Below are 23,992 nucleotides of genomic sequence, written 5' to 3' on the forward strand. Positions count from 1 at the left end.
GAGGTCATTGAGCCCGACTACAGTAACTCAGGAAAGGGAGGTCTCTGCTGTGCCAGTATTTTTCAAATACTGTCAGTTTAAGAGCTCATTTAGTCCTTCTGTGACTTCAGGGGATTGCAATATAGAAATTGTGTAGGAATTAGTGATGAGAAGGACCTTCAGAATTGATGAGTGATGGAACTGGTCAATCCTGTAACACCCCATCATCTTTCTTCCCATCATCTTCCTTCCCCCACATTTGGCATCCCTCTCCGTCAATCCTCTAATTGTCTTTCATTTGTATATTGAGCTTAACTAAGAAGAAAAGACCCCAGGTGGCCACAGCCAGAGGAGAATCATAGCAGAGACAATGGCTTTGTCTATTGATTGAAGATCTTGACATCCTACATTGTACCTTTGCACCAAAATTTTTCTTTGACTCATCAGTGAGTTTCATATTATCTTTCTTGGTCAGTTTAGGATTAACACTGTTTTTGTCATTAGAAGCTGATCTCCTTTGGGTCTGATTGTTCCTTGTTGTTGGCTTCTTCTCATTTTTCTTTTTCCATTTCTCCAGAACTGGTTCAAGAACAAAGAAAATGATAGGTTAACTAAAAGGAATCATTTTGGGATAATTGATGAATTTTCAACATCCATTTCTCAAGTAATTTTCTTGTTTGGTGCTTTAGAGTTATATAGTGTTCTATAGGTACTATCTCATTTGATTTTCATGATAACTCTGTTAGGCAAACAATATATTATTCCGTTTTACAAAGGAGGGAGGAAAGTGGGGCTCAAAGAGTCTAAATAACTTCTTGCCAAGGTCATATAGTAAATAGCAAAGGCTCATCCCAGGTGTTCCGATGTCCTTGTTCAATATTCTTTTTATTATATTATTCTGTTTCATATATTACATAACTATATGTGTATATATAATATATAATATTTATATTTATATAATACCTAACATTGACAGGATGCTTTAAGATTTGCAAGCATTTTATATATGTAATCTCATTTGATCCTTTACAGTAATCCTGAGATTGATGCCATTACGCCCATTTTACATACAATGAAACAGGCTGAGGGATGATGAACAACTTAATCAATGTCATAAATAATAATATTGGATCTTGATTTGAACTCAGGTCTTTCTGACCTCAATCCTATGGGCACTGACCTCCAAATATAGACTCATCTACACAACATGCCATGTCATTATACAATTGATGTGATAGATTTGTAGCCTGAACTTCAGAAATTACTGCCCATGTTTTCTGACTACCACTTGCTATGTGCCAGGCATTGTGCAAAATGCTTTGCAGATATCTCATTTGGTCCTCAGAACAACCCTAGGAGTTATTACTCCCATTTTATAGTGGAGAAAACTGAGGCAAGTGTGGGGGGGATTAAATGACTTGGCCAAGGTTACACAGTTAGTAAATGGCAGAAGCTGGATTTAAATTTAAGTTTTCCAGATTCCAAGTCCAGTGTTTTCTCGACTGCACCACCACACTGCCAACCACAGTAGCAGAGATAATGTGGGAAAGGCTTTGCCTAGTCGACCACTTTTTGGATTATCTAATTCCCATTCTCATTAACTTGTATTAGATACATTCAAAAAAGGAGATACACTTCTTGGCCCTCTAAATCTCTCCCCTCAGATCCATTTGCAACCTTGCAAGGGGCTGTTTTATTTTGCGTGTTTTGAGGAAAAAGGAAAAATAGTCCTTGGATTCTATATAAGTAGAATTAATGTAGGGCTTGTCTGTGACCATGCAAATAATGACATTTTGTGGTTTCTCCTCCAGGATGCCTTTTTTTTTAATAAGATTAGCGGTATTCTCCCATGGTACAGTTGAAAGAGCAGTGGACGCAGAGTCAGAAGGATGAGTTCAATTCTTGCCTCAGATATTTACTTAGGAAAGTCTTTACTTGGGAAAGTCTTTTCAGTCTCTTTTTAAAAAAAATCTGTAAAATGGTGTGAATAAGAGCTCATATCTTTTAAGTTTGTTGTTAGGATCAATGAGACAGTATATGTAAAGTAACTTACTAAAGAATATGTAAATATTACAATTATTTTATGAAAGAGTACTGAATTCAGAGTCAGAAGGCCTGGGCTGTTATGTTGGTTGTGCTATTTATTATGAATAGAACTTTGGGCAAAGTCACATTTTTAAAAAAAATCTTTATTGTTTCCATCTATAAAATAAAAGGAATGAACTAGATGACTTCTAAGACTGTTTTAGTCCCATGGTACAAACAGTCCATGTTTACTTAATAAAGATCTGTCATCCATCAATTAACTTAAACCTATTCAGATGAGTCTCATGAGTTTATTACTTGTGATAAAAACTGAAAATTCATTTGATTCCTTCTTAAATTAATTCTTTTGGACTAGCCCTCTACTCTCAGCCTAGTCTAGTACTAAAATTTAGAGAAAAGGTCTATTTACCCATACCACATCTTTCCTTATTTCATAATCTTTGACCATAACCTTACTCAGTTTTTCTCAATCCAGACTAAGAAACCCTCATTTATTTTTAGTCTATCTTCATGCCAAAGACTCCCTTGATCATTTCTGTTATACCTAAGATAAGATGGTGTAGTGAATAGAATGCTGGACCTGCTCAGGAAGACTTCGTTTCCAATTCAAACTTAGATACTAGCTTAGTGCCCATGTCACAAGTCACCTAGCCCTGTTTGCCTTACTTTCCTCATCTGTAAAATCGGCTGGAAAAGGAAATGGCACACCACGTCTGCATATTTGCTCAGAAAACCCCAAATGGGATTACAAAGAATCAGATATGAATGAAAACAATTGAAAAATGACAAAGTGCAAAGGAAATTATACTCTTTGGAGTCCTGGGTTTTAGTCCTAGATCAGTTAGTAATCAATTGTGCCAAATCACCTTACCTCTCAGGGCTTCAATTTCTTCATCTAGTAACTGAGGAAAATTGACTCAATCTTGAAAGTCCCCTCTTAAGGTGACTTTGTGACTTCCAGTCCTGCCATGTTTCCTGAGATTTGGTGACCAGAGTTATATAAAGTAATGTGACAGTATGACCATACTGTGGTTATTTAGAGATATTATCTGTTTAGTGATGTCAGGGAAGAATAAGGGATTCAGACCAAGACAAAGGGAACCATGAATCACCATTCCCAGGATTTGGTTTGATGGAGTTTTTGCAACAGACATTCATTCTAGCTTTTGGCTTGGTGAACAGAATAGGAAAGTAGCAACTGCCTTGGTCACATAGCTGGTAAGTATGAGAAGTTGCATTTGAACTTAGGTCTTTAGGATTCCAAGGCTGGTCCTCTATCCATTGCACAACCTCACTGTCAATCACAATATGAGTGAGTCAAGGAATTCACGTGGAAGCGTTTTTTCCTACCCAACCATCCTTTGGATAACCTTGATTCCCATTTTCACTGACATAATGTATCAAATGCAATCAAAATATTGGCCCTTGAAGTCTATCCCCTCAGATCCTTTTGCTATCTAAAATGTAAAGTCTCTTCTATTATTGTCCAAGAATTTGTATCCATGGACTAGTTTCTGATCTGGATAATTTCCTAAATTCATAGACCAGAGATAACAGCCCTAGAAAGGGCACAGTGTGTTAGAATTGAAGTCAGAAAAATAGATTCAAATCTTGATTCTGATACTTTCTATTTGATCCTGTAGAAGTCATTTAGCTTCTCTCAGCCTCAGTTTCCTCATCTATAAAATACTTCCCAGAGTTGTGAGGATCAGATGAAATATCACATATGTAAAGCACTTTGCAACTTTAAAGTGCCAGGTAAATACTTGCTTTGATAATATATATTACATAGTCATATATTAGATTACATTATTTATGATGTAATATACATCATCTAAATTATATGCCATGATATATATATATTTGTATACTATAATAAAATATATAATGTAATATAACATGTTATTAAAATATCATACACATCCTAATATCATCATCATCATTTCCTCTTGGAATTAGAGGGGTCCTAGGTGGGTTATTTCTGGATTTGATACAGTGCAAGGCTATTAGAGGGGTTTTTTTGAACTCGAGAACAGCAAGGAAAGGAGAGCCATGGGATGGTCTTATTCAAAGTAAAAACTGCATCAGCTTTTTCTTTCATTCCTAAGGGACTCCTTCCTAAGTTTGCCAAGTTTTGCGTTGCCAGCACAGTGTGGTGGAATGAGTCAAAAGACCTGGCTTTGAATCTTCCACTACTACTTACTTGCAGTGTGACTTTAAGATAGTCATTTCCTACATACAGCCCTGTTTATTCAACTGAAAAAAAATGAGGAGGTAAGACTTAAATCATTCTAAGATCCAATTCAGATCCAGCACTCTGGAATATTTGGATTTTCCTGGCTTCTGGGAAGAGAGTGCCAAACCCCCAGATACTTCCATCTCCTGGGCTGCTATGTGTAGTTACTGCCATCTTGTGGCTGTGTGTGAGAACTTGACCCTTCCCAGTGACAATTTGGCAGCTGTTGAGACTTCAAGAAAGGAGAATTATAGAATGCTGGAACTAAAATAGACTTTAAAGAATCATCAAGCATCAACCTTACATCTTATAGATGTGCGGTAATAACTCAACGAAGGGCACAATTAAGCATATAGCAGAAATGGGACTCAGAAGCAGGTCTCTTGACTTTTAGTCCAATTTTCTTTTCACTGAATCCACTGCCTTTCAGTTTGAAAAGAAGCATAACCTAAAATGAAGCTGGGGTCTACTACTTACCTTCTTTTTTTTGTTTTTGACAGTTGTTAACAGCCTCCTTAAGGTTCATCTTATTTAATATTTTAATGAATGTTTCAATAAAAGAGGGATAAGAAATCTCTTTTATCATACATGTAGCTAGGCCAGTTCTATCAAGTTTTTCAACTCTCTTTATCAAACCATCATTCCTTAGATAGAATTTAAATTTTTTAAATTCATCATCATCCAGTTCATCTAATCCTTTTAGCAAAATTTCCCCAAATTCACTCTTCATCTTTTCAGTTGTTTCTAGTCTGTAGGAGAAAACAAAACATTTAGGGTCTTATCATTGAACCTTTCTATTTAATCCTCCCACAGGACCTCCTTCTCAACCCTTTCAGCTGAAAAGATATCTCATAATTAATAGAAAAAACTAAAATGTTTAATTAATTAGTTAATTAATTAAATTAAAAGAAAAAACCATTTATGGAGTACTCCTTCTTTCCTTATCTCACACCACTTATCACGTCTTCCCAATCACACATCAGTTCCCCCTAATATTTTCTTCCCTTGAGACTCTGATAAATGAGATAGCCCCTCTCTTTGCCAAGACCAATCCCTCTATATGAACCCTTGGTTCTATCCCTTCCTATTTTCTCCAGCAGATTGTTCCTCTGTTATCCATTTCCTCTCCTTCTTTCTTTCTCTCCTTTTCTCTTCTCCCTCCCTCCTTCTGTCCTTGTTTCTCTGTCTGTCTCTCAGTCTCTTTCTCTATCCCCCCATCTACAGATTCCTCCAGGGCTTAAAAACACAATCATTTTTCCCCAACCTTAAAAACAATCTCACTTGATCATATGATTCCCTCAATATCTTTCCTCCCTTTTCTATACAAAATTTGAGAAGTATATCTACACAAGATGCCTCTATTTCCTATCTTTTTTATTAGCCCTTTTTAATATGATTACTGACTTCATCTTTCAATGGAAAATATTCTGTTCAAAGTTACTAATATGCTGATAATAAATAAATCCAATGGACTTTCCCCAGTCGTTGTCATTTTTTATCTCTCTGAAGCATGTAACACTATCGATGACTTCTCCATTACGTTCTCATGACACTGCTCTTTCCTGGATTTCCTTCTATTTACCTGATTGCTCCTTCCCAATTTCTCTTTAATTTTTATCCATGCCCCACACAGTAATGATATTCTCTCAGGATCTTCTTGGGACCTTTGTTCTTTTCACTCCATATCCTTTACTTGTTGATTTCACCAGATCTCATAATTTAATTATCATCTCTTTGAAGATAATTTCTAGATGTAGATACCCAATCACAGTCTTTCTCCCCAGATTCATCACCATCTGCCTTTTGGTCATCTTGAACTGCATGTACCCTTAGAAATGCTCTGAGGGTTTGCTTGTGACCGTTGCTCTTTTCACTCTATATTATTTCATTTGGTGATGTCATCAGATTCCATTTGTTCAATTATCAACCCTATGAAGATAATTCCTAGATAGATATCCAACCCCAAAATTTGTCTTTAGCCTCAATCCCACATCATTAGCTGTCTTTTGGAGACCTTGAACTGTATATCCCTTAGAAATTTCAGACTTAACATGTCCAACACAGAAGTCTTTATCTTTACCCTAAATCTTTCCCTTATCTAAATTTCCTTATTGCCATCAAAAGCATGTCATCTTCCTAATTAACCAAGTTCTCAAATTCAGAGTTATCCTTAGGGCCTACCTCTCACCCCACATACCCAATCTGTTGACAAATCTCATTATTTCTACCTTCAAAACATTTCTAGAATATTACCACTTCTTCTCACTTAAACAGTTACCATCTTAGTTCAGGGTCCTATCAGTTATCTCTTGATCCACTATAGTAGCCTTTTAATTTGTCTCCATATCTCAGTTTTCTCCTCAATTCTTCCTTCACTTGCTTGCCACATGATTTTATTTAAGCAGATGTCTGTCAATGTTATTCCCTACTCAATAAATTTTGGTGGCTTCCCAGCATTAAATATTAGCATTTAAAACTCTTTATAATGTGGACCTTTTCTATGAAAGGAAAAGAATATGAATTGTGTAACCATGGAAAATTTTTCATAATTAATCAATAAAATAAAAATAAATTAAATAAAAACTAATTAAGTGCACAAGTCAAAGAGTTAAAGTATTTAGAGAATGCAAAGCAAAACAAAGAACAAAATAAAAAGCTAGAGCGAAAACCTCAAAGAAGGATGATATAGAAAATTTTTGGATGTCCATATGATTGTAAGGAGTCTAAAATAAGAAAAATGCAAGCTAGAATAAACAAGGAAAGACTAAATACTCTTAACTATATTGAATGACAGAATAGTCATGCCATTGAATGTCATTGAATGTAAATGGGATGAATTCACCCATAAAACAAAACAGATTTCAGAATGAATCAAAAGCCCAAATCTGACAACATGTCATTTACAAAAAAACATACTTAAAAATGAAAGATACATATAGAGTAAAAATAAATGGTTGCGGCAGAATATACTATGATGCAGCTGTTACAAAGAAAGTAGGTGCAGCAATCATGATCTTTGACTTTTACCCAGAAAAAGCCACTTTTTCTACAGCTTACCCATGAACTTAATATTTGTTCAGTTGTTTAGCTCTGTTTTGTATTGTGTTCATATGGTTCCTGGATTTGTCTTTGCAGGTATTTTAAATTGTCTGAAGTAATTTTAAATGGAATTATTCTTTCTATGTTTTTCTGCTGCATTTTTTGTTAACTTACAGAATTACTGATTCATTATTCTGTTGTGTGGAAACTTTTTTTTCCTGGGGTAAGTCTTTATAAACTCCTATTCTATTCAGATAGCCATAGTGTCCCAGGTGGCCCAATATCTGATCTCATCTTTCTTTTTTTTTTTAAACCTTATCTTCCAGGTCAGTTTCTTTTGAGATGAAATATTTCATATTTTCTCCTATTATTTCATTCTTTTGATTTTGCGTTATTACTTCTTGTTATCTTGGAAAAGCATTAGGTTTCCCTTATTTAATTCTAGTTCTTAACTATTTTCTTGTGTGAGTTTCTGGATCTTTTTTTGCCATTTGAGTGATCTTTGTTTCATAGTATCCTTGATTTTCTTTCATTATTCATTTTTTCCTAGTTTTTCCTCAACCTCTTTCTTTTTTGAGGTCTTTTTAAAGCTTTTCCAAAAGTTCTTTTTGAGCTTTTAATTCTTATAACATAAAAAGGAAACAAACTCTGATTTAACTCTTTTGTATTCTAGATTTACTTTGCACATGTAACTTAGAAGTCCATTTTAGTTTAACATTGTGAAAATATTAAAATAATCTTATAACTTTATTCCTTTTCCTTCCTCTTACTGAAAAAAATACCCATTAAACCAATTAAATTTTTTAAAAGCCCTTTATGATATGCTATTTTTGGAATAGGTGTTTTTATTTCATTGTCCTCTGAATTTGAATTGTGATCTTCTGCTTCCATAATAACTATTATTATTAGGTTCTTTCTCCTTTGCTTGCTCATCTTCAATTAATTATTTATTTTTAAGATTTTAGCAACCAAGTCAATATATTTAATTATTGGCTTTTTACTGGACTCTCAGAATTCCTATTGTACTAAATTACATTACCTTGGGTTTCAGGACTTTTTTTGTATTTGTTTTTACCTGGGCCCTATTTAGTTTTTCCAGTTTTTATAGTCCAGTGTCTGATGTAATCACTGTTCCCCCCCACTCAAGTCCTAGTCCTTGAATACTTCAGGTGTTCTTCTGCCATTGCTGTTGATAGAAGCCAGTCTATTTTCTGCTATGGCAGTAACCAGAAACTCTACTCTCCTGGGAGTGACCATAGTTGATGAGGCCCTAGTCCCTCAGTAACCATACTCACTGGTGCATACTCCTTTCTCAATCCTCCTTTCCTATTACCACTGCCTAGGACAGAGTTGGTGTCCAGTCCATATTATTTGGGCCTTCAAAGTCCCTTGTTTTCTAGCAGCAAAGCCAGGGCTCCTGCTCTTAGGGCCCAGAACCCCCAGACTAGGTTTTGTCTACTCCTTTAATATTGAGCTTTGGGTTAGTGCAGGACTCAGGAGTAAAGGCTGCAGCAGGCACAGCTATTCCCAGGACCCTCAGCTAGAGGATTCCATTGGTATCCTCAGGAATGAAACCAAATTAGATGAGATTGCAAATCCTGCACTCAGGGATTATCTTGTTGATTCATCTCTGCTTTCTTGCTTCCAGGGCCTAGGGTGGTTGGAAACTTTTCTCTTTAGCTATTCGGCTTCACTTTTTTATCGCTAATTTTGTGTAGTTATTTTTGGTTGTTTGTGGGGAGTAATAGGACAATGAGAAAGCCTCATACCCTACTCTGCCATCTTCCTTTGGTCATTTCATGTTGCACAGTACATTCAGTTGTCATGAACTGATGAATAGCTGGTTTAACTGGTACAGTGTGAACCCAACAAAATACTTGTAAGATAAGATAATAAAGACAAAGATCAGGCATTACCACGTTATCCTATTACCCTTTTTTTCAGCCAGCACACTTTATTTTATTTTGGGGTTTTAAAATTTTTTTATTACTATTAAACAACATAAATAGCATTCCTAAACATAAAAAAATGCAAACAAAAATTGGACTTTATATGAAACCATGAATGCTAGCTTCATACCATTTGCTTTAAGTATAAAATTCTAGACTTCCAGGTTAAGACGGCTACAGAGTAGAAGCAGGATGCTTAATCTCTCGTAACCAACCTACACGTGATACACAAAAACCAAATCCAGATGAACGAAGGGACCCCACAATAGGATGCAGCATTGAAGGTATGTGGGATATGGGCATTTCCATGCTATAAGGGGGTGAAATAGCTCTCACTAAAACATGAGCTGATCAACTACCCCACACTCCCCCAATACCACCTATAGCGCAAAAGCCAGCGCACAACAGTTATAGCAAGCTTGGGGCATTCAGTAAGTTCTTGGCAGCTACTAGGGACTACCAGGGGCTGGCTCCTGAGAGTAGCAAGACTTAATACCCCAAGAGGCTAAAGAGTGTGGACTTTGAATGTGGACCTTTAGCTCAGACATAGGGCAGAAGGGTGTTGGACTGTGGAAGCAGTGCACTGAGACTCTTAAAGGAGCCTCAGGCAAAGGAGCAAGCAAGGGGACCACCAGGAGGCTTGACCCTGAGAACAGCTGGACATGAGATCCCAGGACCCTAAAGAGAGCAGACCTTGGGCTCTAGGATAAAGCTGAGAGGGGCAGCACTGTGCTGTGACTCAGGCAAAAACTGCTCCACAGCTCTATAGACAGAGAGCCTGCCTGCCTCACCCACACTTCTGAGTGAGAAAGAAAAACAGCATAATAATAATGGCAAGCAATGTCCAAGACTACCCAAGAGAAAGAATAAGAAGAAAGCATTAACATTCAATAACTTTTATACGGAAAATATCCAGACAACAGAGCAGACAGCAGAAGAGGACAAAAAAGTAAGCATATCCAAACCTTCCCCCCAAAATGAAAATTGGTCACAAGCTTCTGAAGAGTTCAAATCTGAGATCATAAGAAAGATGGAAGAGATTTGGCAAGAAAAGTGGGAAATAGCTTAGAGGAAATTAAGAATTTAAAAGCCAGCAACTCCCAATTGGAGAAAAATGCCCCTAAATCAAAAGAATAGATAAGCAAATTGGAGACCACAACTAAACAACTATAAAACAGGATAGACCAAACAGAAAAGGAAAATCAAAAGATTATAATAGAAAACCAGCCTCTAAAGACCAGAATGAGCAAGTAGAAGCCAATGATCTCACAAGACAGCAAGAACTAATAAAGCAAAGTCAAAAGAATGATAAAATAGAAGGAAACGTGAAATATCTCAATGACAGGATGACAGATCAAGAAAAAAGGTCTAGAAGAGTCAACTTGAGAATCATTGGTCTTCCTGAAAAATCAGAAATTAATAGAAATTCAGACACCATACTACAAGAAATTATCCAATAAAACTGCCTGATGTTCTTCAACAAGAGGGCAAAATAGACATTGAAAGGATTCATAGATCACCCTCTACACTAAATCCTCAAAAGTCAACCCCCAGAAATATAATTGCCAAATTCAAGAGTTTTCAAGATAAGGAAAACATATTACAAGAAGCCAGAAAGAGACAATTCAGATATCAAGGAGCACCAATCAGGATTACACAGCACCTGGTAGCCTCCACACTAAAACATCACAAGGCTTGGAATATGATATTCAGAAAGGCAAGAGAATTGGCTCTACAACCAAGGATCACCTACCCAACAAAACTGACTATATACTTCCAGGGGAAAGTATGGGCATTCAACAAGATAGAAGATTTACAAATATTTGTAAAGAAGAGACCAGAATTAAATGGAAAGTTTGATATCCAACTACAAAAACCAAGAGAAACATGAAAAGGTAAATAAGAAACAGGGTAAAGAAAGAAAACTCTTATTTGTAACTTTGCTTCTTCAAGGGCTTCAATAAGATCAAATTATTTGTATTCCTACATAGAGAAATGTTATATGTAACTTAAAAAATAGTATTGACTATTATAGTAATTAGAAAAATTATTCCTAGGTAGAGGTTGGAGTACTAAATGGTCTAAGATGATATGGGGAAAAAAGATGGGGGTGAATAGTGATGGCACCAAGAGAAACTTGAAAGAATAAGAAAAACAAGATAATCTATACCACACAAAGAGGGCATGGGAAGGGGAGGGGATGAATACAATTATAGGAAGGAGAGGAAGAGAGCATTAATAGATAATACTTAAACCTTACTCTCAGTGGAATTAATCCTGAAAGGGAAGAGTAGCTATATCCAATGGGATATAGAATTCTATCTAATCCTAAGGAGAAAGACAGAAGGGATAAACCAAGGGGAACAGGGGGTGGGGAGTTCAAAAAAGGGGGGGAATGAGAGAGGGGAGGGAATTCATTAGGCCTTAAAAATAAAAAGAGAACAAAAAGAGAGGGGGTGGAAAGGGAATTAAAATAAGGGAGGGGATGATTTAAAACAAACCACTGGTTTAAAAAGGAATAGAGTAAGAAGAAGGGGAAGAACTAGGAGAGGATATCAAGATGTTGGGGAACACAAAGCTGATAATTATAACTCTGAATGTGAATGGGATAAACTCACCCATAAAACAGAAACTAATAGCAGAGTGGATTAGAAAACAAACTCCTACCATATGTTGTCTACAAGAAACACACATGAGGCAGGGTGGACATACATAGAGTTAAGGTCAAAGGCTAGAGCGAAATCTTTTGGGCTTCAACTGAGAAAAAGAATGTAGGAGTAGTCATTATGATATCTGACAAAGCAAAAGTAAAAATAGATATGATTAAAAGATATAGGGAAGGTAACTACATCCTGATAAAAGGCAGTATAGACAATGAGGAAATAACAGTACTCAACATGTATCCACCAAATGCTTTAGCATCCAAATTTCTAAAGGAGAAATTGGCAGAGCTCAAGGAGGAAATAGACAGCAAAACTCTTCTAGTGGGAGACTTGAACCTCCCACCATCAGATCTAAATAAATCAAACCAAGAAAATAAGAAAAAGGTAAGAGAAGTGAATGAAATCCTAGAAAAATTAGAGTTAATAGATATGTGAAGGAAAATAAATAGGGACAAAAAGGAATACACCTTCTTTTCAGCTGCACATGGTACATTCACAAAGATTGACCACGTAATAGGGCATAGAACCATTGCAAACAAATGTAAAAGATCAGAAATAATAAATGTAACCTTTTCACATCGTATTGCAAAAAAAAAAATAACAATCAGTAAGGGCACATGGACAGGCAAATAAAAAATTAATTGGAAATTAAATAATATGATTCTCCAAAATCAGTTAACAAAAGAACAAATAATAGAAACAATTAATAATTTCAATGAAGAGAATGACAATGCTGACACATCCTACCAAAATCTGTGGGATGCAGCTAAAGCAGTACTCAGGGGGAAATTTATATTCTTGAGTTCATATATTAACAAATTAGGGAGAGCAAAAATCAATGAACTAGGCATGCAAATCAAAAAACTAGAAAGGGAGCAATTTAAAAATCTCCAGTTAAAAAATTAGAGATCATAAAAATTAAAGGAGAAATTAATAAAATTGAAAGTAAAAGAACTATTGAATTAATAAAGAAGACTAGAAGCTGGTACCTTGAAAAAAACAAATAAAATTGACAAAGTACTGGTCAATCTAATTAAAAAAAGGAAAGAAGAAAACCAAATTATCAGTATCAAATATGAAAAGGGAGACCTCACCACTAATGATGAGGAGATCAAGGCAATTATTAAAAACCATGTTGCCCAATTATATGGCAATAAATATAGCAATCTAGGCAATGTGGATGAATATTTACAGAGATACAAATTGCCTAGATTAACAGTAGAAGAAATAGAATATTTAAATAATCCCATATCAGAAAAAGAAATTGAACAAGCCATCAAAGAACTCCCTAAGAAAAAATCCCCAGGACCAGATGGATTCCCAAGTGAATTCTATCAAATCTTCAAAGAACAACTAATCCCAACTATACAAATCATTTGACATAATAATCAAAGGAGTTCTACCAAACTCCTTTTATGACACAAATATGGTACTGATTCCAAAGCCAGGTAGATCAAAAACAGAGAAAGAAAACTACAGACCAATCTCCTTAAGGAACATAGATGCAAAAATCTTAAACAGAATACTAGCAAAAAGATTCCAGCAAGTGTTCATGAGGGTTATTCATTATGATCAGGCAGGAACAGGAATGCAAAGATGGTTCAATATTAGGAAAACCATCCACATAATTGACCATATCAACAAGCAAAGCAACAAAAATCACACGATCATCTCAACAGATGCTGAAAAAGCCTTTGACAAAATACAACCATTCCTACTGAAAACACTAAAAAAGATAGGATTATAAGGGTCTTTTCTAAAAATAATAAATGGTATATATCTAAAACCATCAACAAACATAATCTGCAATGGGGATAAATTAGAAGCATTCCCAATAAGATCAGGAGTGAAACAAGGATGACCATTATCACCTCTATTATTTAACATTGTACTAGAAACACTAGCAGTAGCAATTAGAGAAGAAAAAGAAATTGAAAGTATTAAAATAGGCAGTGAGGAGACCAAGCTATCATTCTTTGCAGATGATATGATGGTCTACTTAAAAAATCCTAGAGAATCAACTAAAAAGATAGTGGAAATAATCAACAACTTCAGCAAAGTTGCAGGATACAAAATAAATGCATATAAATCATCAGCATTTCTATATATTTCTCTAACACATCACAGCAGGAAGAGTTAGAAAGAGAAATTCCATTTAAAATCAGCCTAGACAATATAAAATACTTAGGAATCCATCTGATAAGACAAACACAGGAATTATATGAACACAAGTATGAAACCCTTTCCACACAATTAAAACTAGATCTAAACAATTGGAAAAACATTGAGTGCTCATGGGTAGGATGAGGTAACATAATAAAAAATGACCATCCTACCCAAATTAATTTACTTATTTAGTGCTATACCTATCAAACTAACAAAAAATATTTTTACTGAATTAGAAAAACTATAACAAAGTTTATTTGGAAGAACAAAAGACCAAGAATATCAAGGGAAATAATGGAAAAAAAATATGAAGGAAGGTGGCCTACCAGCACCAGATCATCAACTGTACTATAAAGCAGTAGTCATCAAAACAATAGGGTACTTGGCTAAGAGACAGAAGGGAGGATCAATGGAATAGACTTGGGGTGAGCAACCTCAGCAAGACAGTCTATGATTAACCCAAAGAACACAGCTTTTGGGATAAAAACCCACTATTTGCCAAAAACTGCTGGGAAAATTGGAAAATAATATAGGAGAGATTGGATCTAGACCAACATTTCACACCCTATACCAAGATAAACTCAGAATGGGTGAATGACTTGAATATAAAGAAGTAAACTATAAGTAAATTAGGTGAACACAGAATAGTATTCTCATCAGATCTCTGGGAAAGGAAAGGTTTTAAAACCAGACAAGAGTTAGAAAAAAATTACAAAATATTAAACAAATAATATTGATTATATTAAAGTAAAAAGATTTTGTACAAACAAAACCAATGCTACCAAAATTAGAAGGGAAGCAACAGATTGTGGAAAAAATCTTTATAACAAAAAACTCAGACAAAGGTCTAATTTATAAGGAGATATAAGGAGATTATATATATATATATATATATATATGTGGAGATAAATCAATTGTAGAAAAAAAACCAAGTCATTCCCCAATCAATAAATGGGCAAGAGACATGAATAGGCAATTTTCAGATAAAGAGATCAAAACTATCAATAAGCTCATGAGAAAGTGTTTCAAATCTCTAATAATTAGAGAAATGCGAATCAAAACAACTCTGAGGTATCACCTTACACCTACCAGATTGGCTAAAATGAAAGCAGGGGAGAGTAATGAATGTTGGAAGGGATGTGGCAAAATTGGGACATTAATGCATTGCTGGTGAATTGATCCAACCATTCTGTATGGCAATCTGGAACTATGCTCACAGGGCTTTAAAAGACTATCCGCCTTTTGATCCAGCCATAGCACTGCTTGCTTTATACCCCAAAGAGATAATAAGGAAAAACACTTGTACAAAAAAATTTATAGCCTCGCTCTTTGTGGTAGCAAAAAATTGGAAAATGGGGGAATGTCCTTTGATTGGGGAATGGCTGAACCAATTGTGGTATCTGTTTGTGATGGAATACTATTGTGCTGAAAGGAATAATGAACTGGAATGACCTCCAGGAATTGATGCAGAGTGAAAGGAGCAGAACCAGGAAAACATTGTGCACAGAGAGTGATATACTGTGGTACAATCAAACATAAAAGACTTCTCTACTAGCAGCAATGCAAGAATCAAGAGCAAGGCTGAGAGACTTATGAGAAAGAAAACTAGCAACATTAAGAGGAAAACCTGTGGGAGTAAAAACAGAAGAAAAACAACTGCTTGAACACGTGGGCTGATGGGGATATTATTGGGGAGGTAGACACTAAATGATAACTATAGTCCAACTATCAATGAAATGGAATTAGGTCTTAATAATCAATGATACATGTTAAACCCACTGGAATTGTGAGTTGGCTACAGGGGGTTGGGGGGCTTGGGGAGAGAATGAAAGAACATGAAATATGTAACTGTGGGAAAATATTCAAAATAAAAGAAAAACTCAAACAAATAAATAAATAAATGGAATTCTATACTTTTATTTCAAAACATTTGTCATGTGATTTGAACTTTTCTTCCCTTGTGTGAATTTACTATATTGCAATGGCCTTTAAGACATCGTCATTGCTAAACCGACCCTCTCATGAACCTCATTTCTACTCCAAAACAGTGTTGAGGATTGTAACACAAAAAAATTAATGCTTGTAGTGGGATGTATCAAAAAATATAGGTCTCTTTATCCATCCTGAGTCCCTCTCTTCTGTCTCAAAACATGGTTCTCTAGTTTTTTCATAATTTTCAGCATTGTTTCTCTTTACATTATTGTTGTATCTATTTATCTTCTTGATTCTGCTTATTTTACTCAGCATCAGTTCCCAATACCAGGATTCTTTCTAGATTTCTCTGGACTCATGTGTTTCTTTTCCAAACTTCAAACTTCGTTCTGGTCTTTCCATCAAGAATGCCTGAAAATCTTCTACTGTATCAAATGTCAATTTTTCCCCATACAGGATTATGCTCAGTTTTGAAGGATAAATTATTCTCGGTTGTAAACCTCTCTTTTTGGAGTTCCCATTTCTTTCATGGCAAATTTGCAGATTTCCTTTAGAGCCCGGGGAACTCGCTTTTTGAAGCCTACTCCATGGATCCACTTGTGAATATTGATGGTATATTCTCTGGTCACCACCTTGTTGATAGCAGAATGTCCCTTCTTTTTCTCCCCACCTTTCTTTGTGGGAGCCATCCTGCTCGGGGACCAGGTCGGAAAGGAAGCACTTCATTTTATTTTAATAGCAAATTTTCAAATAAGTTTTCTGAAGTTATATGATCCTAATTGTCTCCCTCCTCCTTCTTGGAGCTGGCAAGCAATTCGATCTGGGATTTGTGTATATTATTACACAAAACACATTTCCATATTATTCATTTTTGCAAGTAAATAATCTTATAAAACCAAACCCCCGAAACATATATCCACATAAACAAGTGATAAATCATATACTTTCATCTGGATTCTTACTCAAAGAATTCTCTCTCTGGAGGTGGATAGCTTTCTTTTTCATAAGTCCCTCAGAATTATCCTGAATCATTATATTAATGTTAGTAGCAAAGTCTATCACAGTAGATCACTCCACAATATTGCTGTTGCTGTGTACATTTTTTTCTGGTTCAGCTTTTTTAACTCTGCATCAGTTCATATAGCTCTTTCCGAAGTCACCCTGTTCATTATTCCTTATGGCACAATAGTATTCCATCAACATCAATATATCACAATTTGTTCAGTCACTCCCCAACTGAGGAACATCCCTTTAATTTCAAATTCTTTGCCACCACAAAAAGAGGAGCTAAATTTTTATACAAATAGATCCTTTCCCATTTTATTTTTTTCATCTCTTTGGGATATAAACTTAGTAGTAGTATTACTGGATCAAAGATAATGCATTCTTTTATAGCCCTTTGGGCATAATTCCAAATTGTCTTCCAGAATGCTTGGATCAGTTCACAGCTCCACCAACAATGTATTAGCATCTCAATTTTGTCACATTCCCTCCAACATTTATTATTTCCCTTTATTGTCATATTGCCAATATGATAGGTATATGGTGGTACCTCAGAGTTGTTTTAATTTGCATTTCTCTAATCAAGAGGGATTTAGAACATTTTTTCATATGATTATTGATAACTTTGATTTCTTCATCTGAAACTGCCTATTCATATCATTTGATCATTTATCAGTTTGGGAATGACTTGTATTCTTATAAATTTGACTTAGATCTTCATGTACTTGAGAAATGAGACCTTAAACAGAGAAATATGTTATAAAATTTCCCTCAGTTTATTGTTTTCCTTCTAGGTTGCATTGGGTTTGTTTTTATATTAACCTTTAAATTTAATATAATCAAAATTATTCATTTTATTTCCCATAATGTTCTTATTCTCTTATTTGGTCATAAATACTTTCCTTCTCCATAAATCTGAGAAGCGAATTATTCTGTATTTTGAAGAGTTATGGTTGGCACAGTGTAAGTTAAGTTCTTTATCACTTTGCCCCTCATTCCTTACTCTTTATTAGATAATTTAGAAAATACAACATTTCACTAGTCCAACTATATTATTTTCATCCAAGGATCTATCTTCTTTTTAATGCCATATTAGTTCTTAGTCTAAAACTCTCTATAATTGTTTATTTTAAAAATATATTTTCCTTTTCTAGAATACATATAGACACACTTTCTAATAAACGATTCCTAACATTTTTGTGATCTATGTTCTCTCCTTCCATCCTTTTCCTCCCCCTTCCATAAGATGGCAGGTAACATCATACAGGTTATCTAATATCATCATGTTCCAAATATATATATATATATATATGTCACTTATACAAGAAAAAATTCATGAAGAAAATAAAGTGAAAAATGATATACTTCAGTCTGCATTTAGATTCCATCATTTTCTTTTTTGGCAATGGATAGTTTTTTTCATCACAAGTTTTTTGGAGTTTTCTTGGATTTTTTCATTGCTGATAATAGTTAAGTCATTCACAGTTGATTATTGTACTATATTGATCTTATTTCATACAGCATTCTCCTGGTTCTGCTCACTTCACTTTGCATCACTTCATATAAGTCTTTTTGAGGATTTTCCCCCCATTATTCCATTATACTGCTATTTCCCAATTAATAGACATAGCTTCAGTTTCCAATTCTTTGCCACAACAAGATCTGCTATAAATATGTTTGTACAAGTAGGTTTTTTCCTCCTATCTTTCATACAGAACTAGTAGTGGCATTGCTGAGTCAAATGATATGCAGTTGATGGCCCTTTGGACATGGTTTCAAATTGCTGTGCGGGATGGTTATACAAGTTCACAGTTCCACTTACGTGTATTAGTGTATCAATTTTCCCAGATCTCTTCTAGCACTTATTATTTTCTTTTTGGGGAGTCATCAGCCACTCTGATAGGTAAGAGGTAGTAGCTCAGAATTGTTTAAATTTGCATTTCTCTAATCAATAGTGATTTGGAGCATTTTTTCTTATGACTAAAGATAACCTGCATTTCTTTATCAGAGAACTGCCTGTTCATATCTTCATATCTTTTGACCATTTATTAATTGGGGAATGACTTGTATTATCATAAATTTGACTCAGTTCTCTATATGTTTGAGAAATGAGACCTTTGTCAGAGATACATGTTATGAAAATTTCCCTACTAATCTCGTTTGCAATGATTTTGTTTGTGCAAAACCTTTAAAAATATAATATAGTCAAAGTTTTCTATTTTACATCTCATGAATCTCATGATGTTTTCTATGACTTCTTTGGTCACAAGTTCTTAACTCATCTATAAGTCTGAGGTGTTTTGTTCTCCTGCAGTTTGTTGATGGATCCCCTTTCATATTAAAATAATATATATGTTTTTACTTTACCTTACTATGTATGAAATTTTTGTCTATGCCTAGATTCTGCAACAGTGTTTCCTATTTTTCCAAGCAGTTTTGTTGAAATTTGAATTGAATTTTGTTGAATGTTAAAGTTTTTCTTCCAGAAAATTGGATCTTTGGCTTTGTCAAACACTAGGCTATTATGGCCATTTACTATTGCATATTAAATGCCTAATTTATTCCTCTGGCCCACTATTATTATTTCTTAGCCAATTCCAGATGGTTTTGATGGTTGTTATTTTATAATATAGTTTGAGATCTAGTACAGCTAAGAAATCTTCCTTCATATTTTTTCCACTTAATTCCCTTAATACTTTTTGGGCTTTTGTTCTTCAAGATGAATTTTAATATTTTTTCTAGTTCAATGAAATAGTTTTTGGATAGTTTGGAAAATGATAAAAAATTTTAGCCTAATGGGAGTATGAAAGTTAATGAATTCATTTGCTACTGGTTGCATTCTTTTGATTTGACTCCACCATCCACCTCCTTACTTTCAACTTCCTTTTGTCTGTGGTTTTCTCCCATTAGATTATTAGCTTCTTTATAGCAGGTACTATCTTTCTTTTTCTTGTATTCCCAGGGCTTACTTAAGCACAGTGCCTTAGTATAGTAGACAGTTAATTAATGTTTACTGTATTGTATGTATTGCAGGGTTCAACATCCAGAATACTACTGTGTGCTTCCGTTGACTGAGAGTTAATGGATCTGTGCACCAAGACTGTTCTCTGTTTGGAGGTATCCATTCTTTCCCTTGTGACCAGCAATAAAATTTTGTTAAATGCTATATAGGTGTGGTTCTGTTGTTCTTCATCTAAACTGTTATATTGTAGTTACATTCATTTACTATTTGCTTAGCCATTCATCAATTGCTGGATACTTCTTTAGTATCCAGTTGAGAGGATTTATTATATATATACATATATATTCAGTTTTTTATATATACTTAAAATCTATAACTAGATTTTGGATTGGTTGAATTTTGCAGATATTTTCTTTGTTCTTAGAACACTATGGAATGCCCCCTTAAACCTGATTAATAGATAAGAGAAATAATGTAGATCTTCCTGCTAAATACATTAGCTGCTCATCATCACCTATGGGGATAGGGGCACGCTGGAAGTTTAGAAGGACTATCTCCCAATTAGCTATTTACCAAGTAGAGTCTAAGGGAGAGGCTGAATAATGAGATCCCAAAATTTTATTTATGGACTTGCTCTAGGGGACTTCAGGATCTTTGATTACCAAGAGAATCATTTGACCTAACTAAATTGTCTTGACTGGTCAATTAATAAATTAATTTAACACCCAGAACTACTGCTTCTTGCATTTTTAATCATTACATAGTTCTTTGCTGCTGCATAACAAGCTGTTAGAAATATTTTTGTACCTAGGAGTTCTTTTCCTCTTTATTTGATTTCTTTGGTGTCATGGTTTGTTGTTCATGTGCTATAGCTATACAAAGTACTCAAGAACTGTAAAACCACTAAAGCATTTGATGTTTATGTGGGAATCTATTTTTTTAATTAAAAAAAGTGACACCCCAAAATTATATCAGGGACAATTGATAAAAAATGTGGTATGTTTCAGTGAGACAATTTAAATCCCTTTTAATTAATGGTTTTGTGTGCCCTCAAATACATTTTTGTTTCTCTTCAATAGAACTAAGTGTGACTTCCAAGTTAAAGATGAGTTCTAACAAATCATGTTTATTATTTGATATACATGGATAACATTACCTTACATAGCTCCACCAATGAAAAAAAACACATAATAAAAGAACTCCTTTACCTCATAGGATATTTTCCAAATGATGTAAAAATGTCATTTGAACTCAATTAGGGTAAAAATTTTATGTATGTGAAGAAAAGACAGACTGAAAGCTTTGAGTTTTAAAATTTGGGCTCACATTGAGCTAACAGAGGAATGTAATACTTACAAACACACCAAGATCTCCTCAAGGCAAGGCCCATCAATTATAAAGCCAACAAGATAAAAGATGTAGCTGAATATGTTAGAAGATTTATTGGCATCTTGATATAAAAACTTTAATATCATATTTAACACCTGGTCCAAGGATTCTTAGAGTCCATAGACTTAAAAAATATTTTGGTAACTCTGTCTCAGTGAAACTTATTCATGTTATGTATTTTATTTTATGCACTTAAAATATTATTCTGAGAAAAAAATCCATTGGTTTCATCGGATTGCCAAAGGAGTCAAACAAAAAAATTTTAAAAGAATTTAAGCTAGGCAATACCAATTTCTGCATATATATTTGGAACTGTAAAAATTTACTATGATAAGCTGGAAGAGTACCAAGGCAGAAGTTGAAAGCTTTGAGCTAAAATGGTAGAATAAAGGACACTTTGCTCACCTGATCCTAAACACCTCAAAACAAAGGAAAGCTAGAGGAATTCATCTCACTGAGGTAGGAGAAGAGAGTGGCCCAGGAGGTAGGATGACATCTGGGAGAACTGGCAGAATTTGGAACAGCCCAACATGCTGTAACTTCACCAGAGGGCAATGAAGCTGCATAATAGGAAGGAACCAGCCCATGCACTCTACATAGGTATAGAAGGCAGTGAAGGCAGGGAATCCACCAACTCTGGCAGTGGAGCCTTGAGGCTACAAGGGAGCAGAGAGAGGAGCTGGGAACTGATGGAAACTACAAACTCCCACATGGCAGCAGAACCCTGAGGCAAAAGGGGACCAGAGAAAGGGACTGGGAACTGAAGGATAATACACACTTTTATGTGGCAGCAGAGCCCATCCCAGGCCACTTGGAAGGGGCAAAGAAGCAGCAGAATGGGGACCAGTTCTGCTCATGAAGCAATGGGAGAACTTATAGTAAAGGGTACTGAATATAGCTGGACAAAATAGTTGTAAACCTCCCCAGAATAAGCCAGCGAAGCCACCTCCTCCACAGACACTGTCAGAAACAAGGGCAACCAAGGCTACCCCAAGCATGAAAAAAAAGTATATTTGCAGGCTTGATGCATTTAGCCCTTTACTCTAGGAACAGAGAAGAATCTCAACAGATAGATAAGATAATGGGGAAAAAACTAACTAGAAAAATGAGCAAGAGACAAAACAAAGCAGGTCAGTTGTTTTTTTTTTAGTGAGGTATTTCATAATTTCTTCTATTTTTTTCATTCTTTTGATTTGGTTTTATTGTTTCTCAATGTCTCATGAAGTCATTAGCTTCTAATTGCCAGTCTAATTTTTAAAGACTGAATTTCTTCTGTGACTTTTTGATCCTCCTTTTCCTTTTGTTCCATTCTTCTTTTCAAGTCATTCTTTTCGGTCTTTAACATTTTTTTAAAACCCTTACCTTCTGTCTTATAATCAATATTGTGTATTGGTTCCAAGGCAGAAGAGTGGTCAGGGCTAGGCAATGGGGGTTAAGTGACTTTCCCAGGGTCTGTAAGTGTTAAAATTAATGGTTTGGCTAAATATAGGAAAATTATAAATCTTTTATTTATAAAAGAGGTGAAAAGAGTGAAATACGAAAGGATAGAAAAGACATTAACCTATCCAACTAAATATTGTTCTAGTGCTTGGCTCAGCCAGGACTTGTTAACCTTCAATCAGAATTACACTATCTCCAGAAGACAGGAAGGGAAAACCAGCTATGCACTCACCCTAGACAATGACTGGAGCTGAAGGTGACTCCTGAGGCGTACTTGCTTCTTTGAACTTACCTTCATCTTGAAGCCAACTTCCTTCTTGGAGTGATTCTCTTCTTGGAGTTCAATCTCTCCTTCTTGGAGTTCATTCTCTACTAGCCTTCTTCACCAGACTCCTTCATCAGATTGCCTGCTTCTATGGTGGTTTCCTATCTTTGCCCCTTTTCATGGGGGCCAATCACAGTTTCCAAACTGTCTGAGTTGTCACTTTTGGATTCACACCTTTCTGAGTGTGTGAACTCTTCTTTTCACCTAGCATCAAGTAAGGTGTGAACTCACTAAGTGGTTTTTAAACTTCTCCCATCTAGTTCAAGTTTCTGTTGATTCAAAGTTATTGCCAACCAAAGTGTTAACTCTAACTAGACAAAGAGAACAAAGGATTCCCTTTTCACAAATGTGAACTCAAAGAGAACCAAGAATTCCCTTTTATAGGTCACACAGCTGAGAAGTCTGAGGCCAGATTTGAATCTAGGACCTCCCATCTCTATGCCTGGCTCTCAAACCACTGTGCCACCCAACTGCCCCTAGCTTTTAACTTTTTTGTCTTGTTTTCTAGTTGGTTAATTTTGGCTTTTAAGACACTGTTTTCTTATTTTAATTCATGTGCCTCTATTTCAAGATGACCTATTTTGCTTTTTAAGCTATTGTTTTCCTTTTCCCATTTTTCTTCAACCTGTCTTATTTGATTTTTGAATTATTTTCTGAGCTCTTCCAGAGCCTGAGTCCAATTCCCTGGACTTTTTGAGGTTTTGCTTGAATTTCCTTGGATCTTGTAATCCTCTATTGGTTATGTTCTTTGTTCTTTATCTTCATATAAGCTTTCAATTGTTATTTCCTTCTTTTTCTCCTGTTGTTTACTCATCATTATTATTTTTTCCTCTCCCTGTGGACTAACTCACTCTTCTATTTGTT

General features: G+C 35.1%; 1 protein-coding gene across 2 annotated transcripts in view; it reads right to left on the reverse strand.

Moving 5' to 3' along the window:
- LOC123244760 (interferon-inducible protein AIM2-like) overlaps positions 1-23,992 on the reverse strand; it is a 44,665-nt gene that overhangs the window by 15,451 nt on the left and 5,222 nt on the right. Inside the window, exons 1-3 of one of the 2 annotated variants that reach the window (XM_044673355.1) lie at positions 6,023-6,084; positions 4,739-5,010; positions 395-558 (exon numbers count right to left, since the gene is read on the reverse strand). In XM_044673355.1, coding sequence (XP_044529290.1) covers positions 395-558; positions 4,739-5,010; positions 6,023-6,084 — 498 coding nt within the window. Of the gene's footprint in view, positions 1-394; positions 559-4,738; positions 5,011-6,022; positions 6,085-23,992 lie in introns of those variants that run through there. The other variant, XM_044673354.1, reaches the window with a different exon arrangement.

This window comes from Gracilinanus agilis, chromosome 4 (genome assembly GCF_016433145.1).
Source record: "Gracilinanus agilis isolate LMUSP501 chromosome 4, AgileGrace, whole genome shotgun sequence".
In the NCBI taxonomy this organism is placed as follows: Eukaryota; Metazoa; Chordata; class Mammalia; order Didelphimorphia; family Didelphidae; genus Gracilinanus; species Gracilinanus agilis.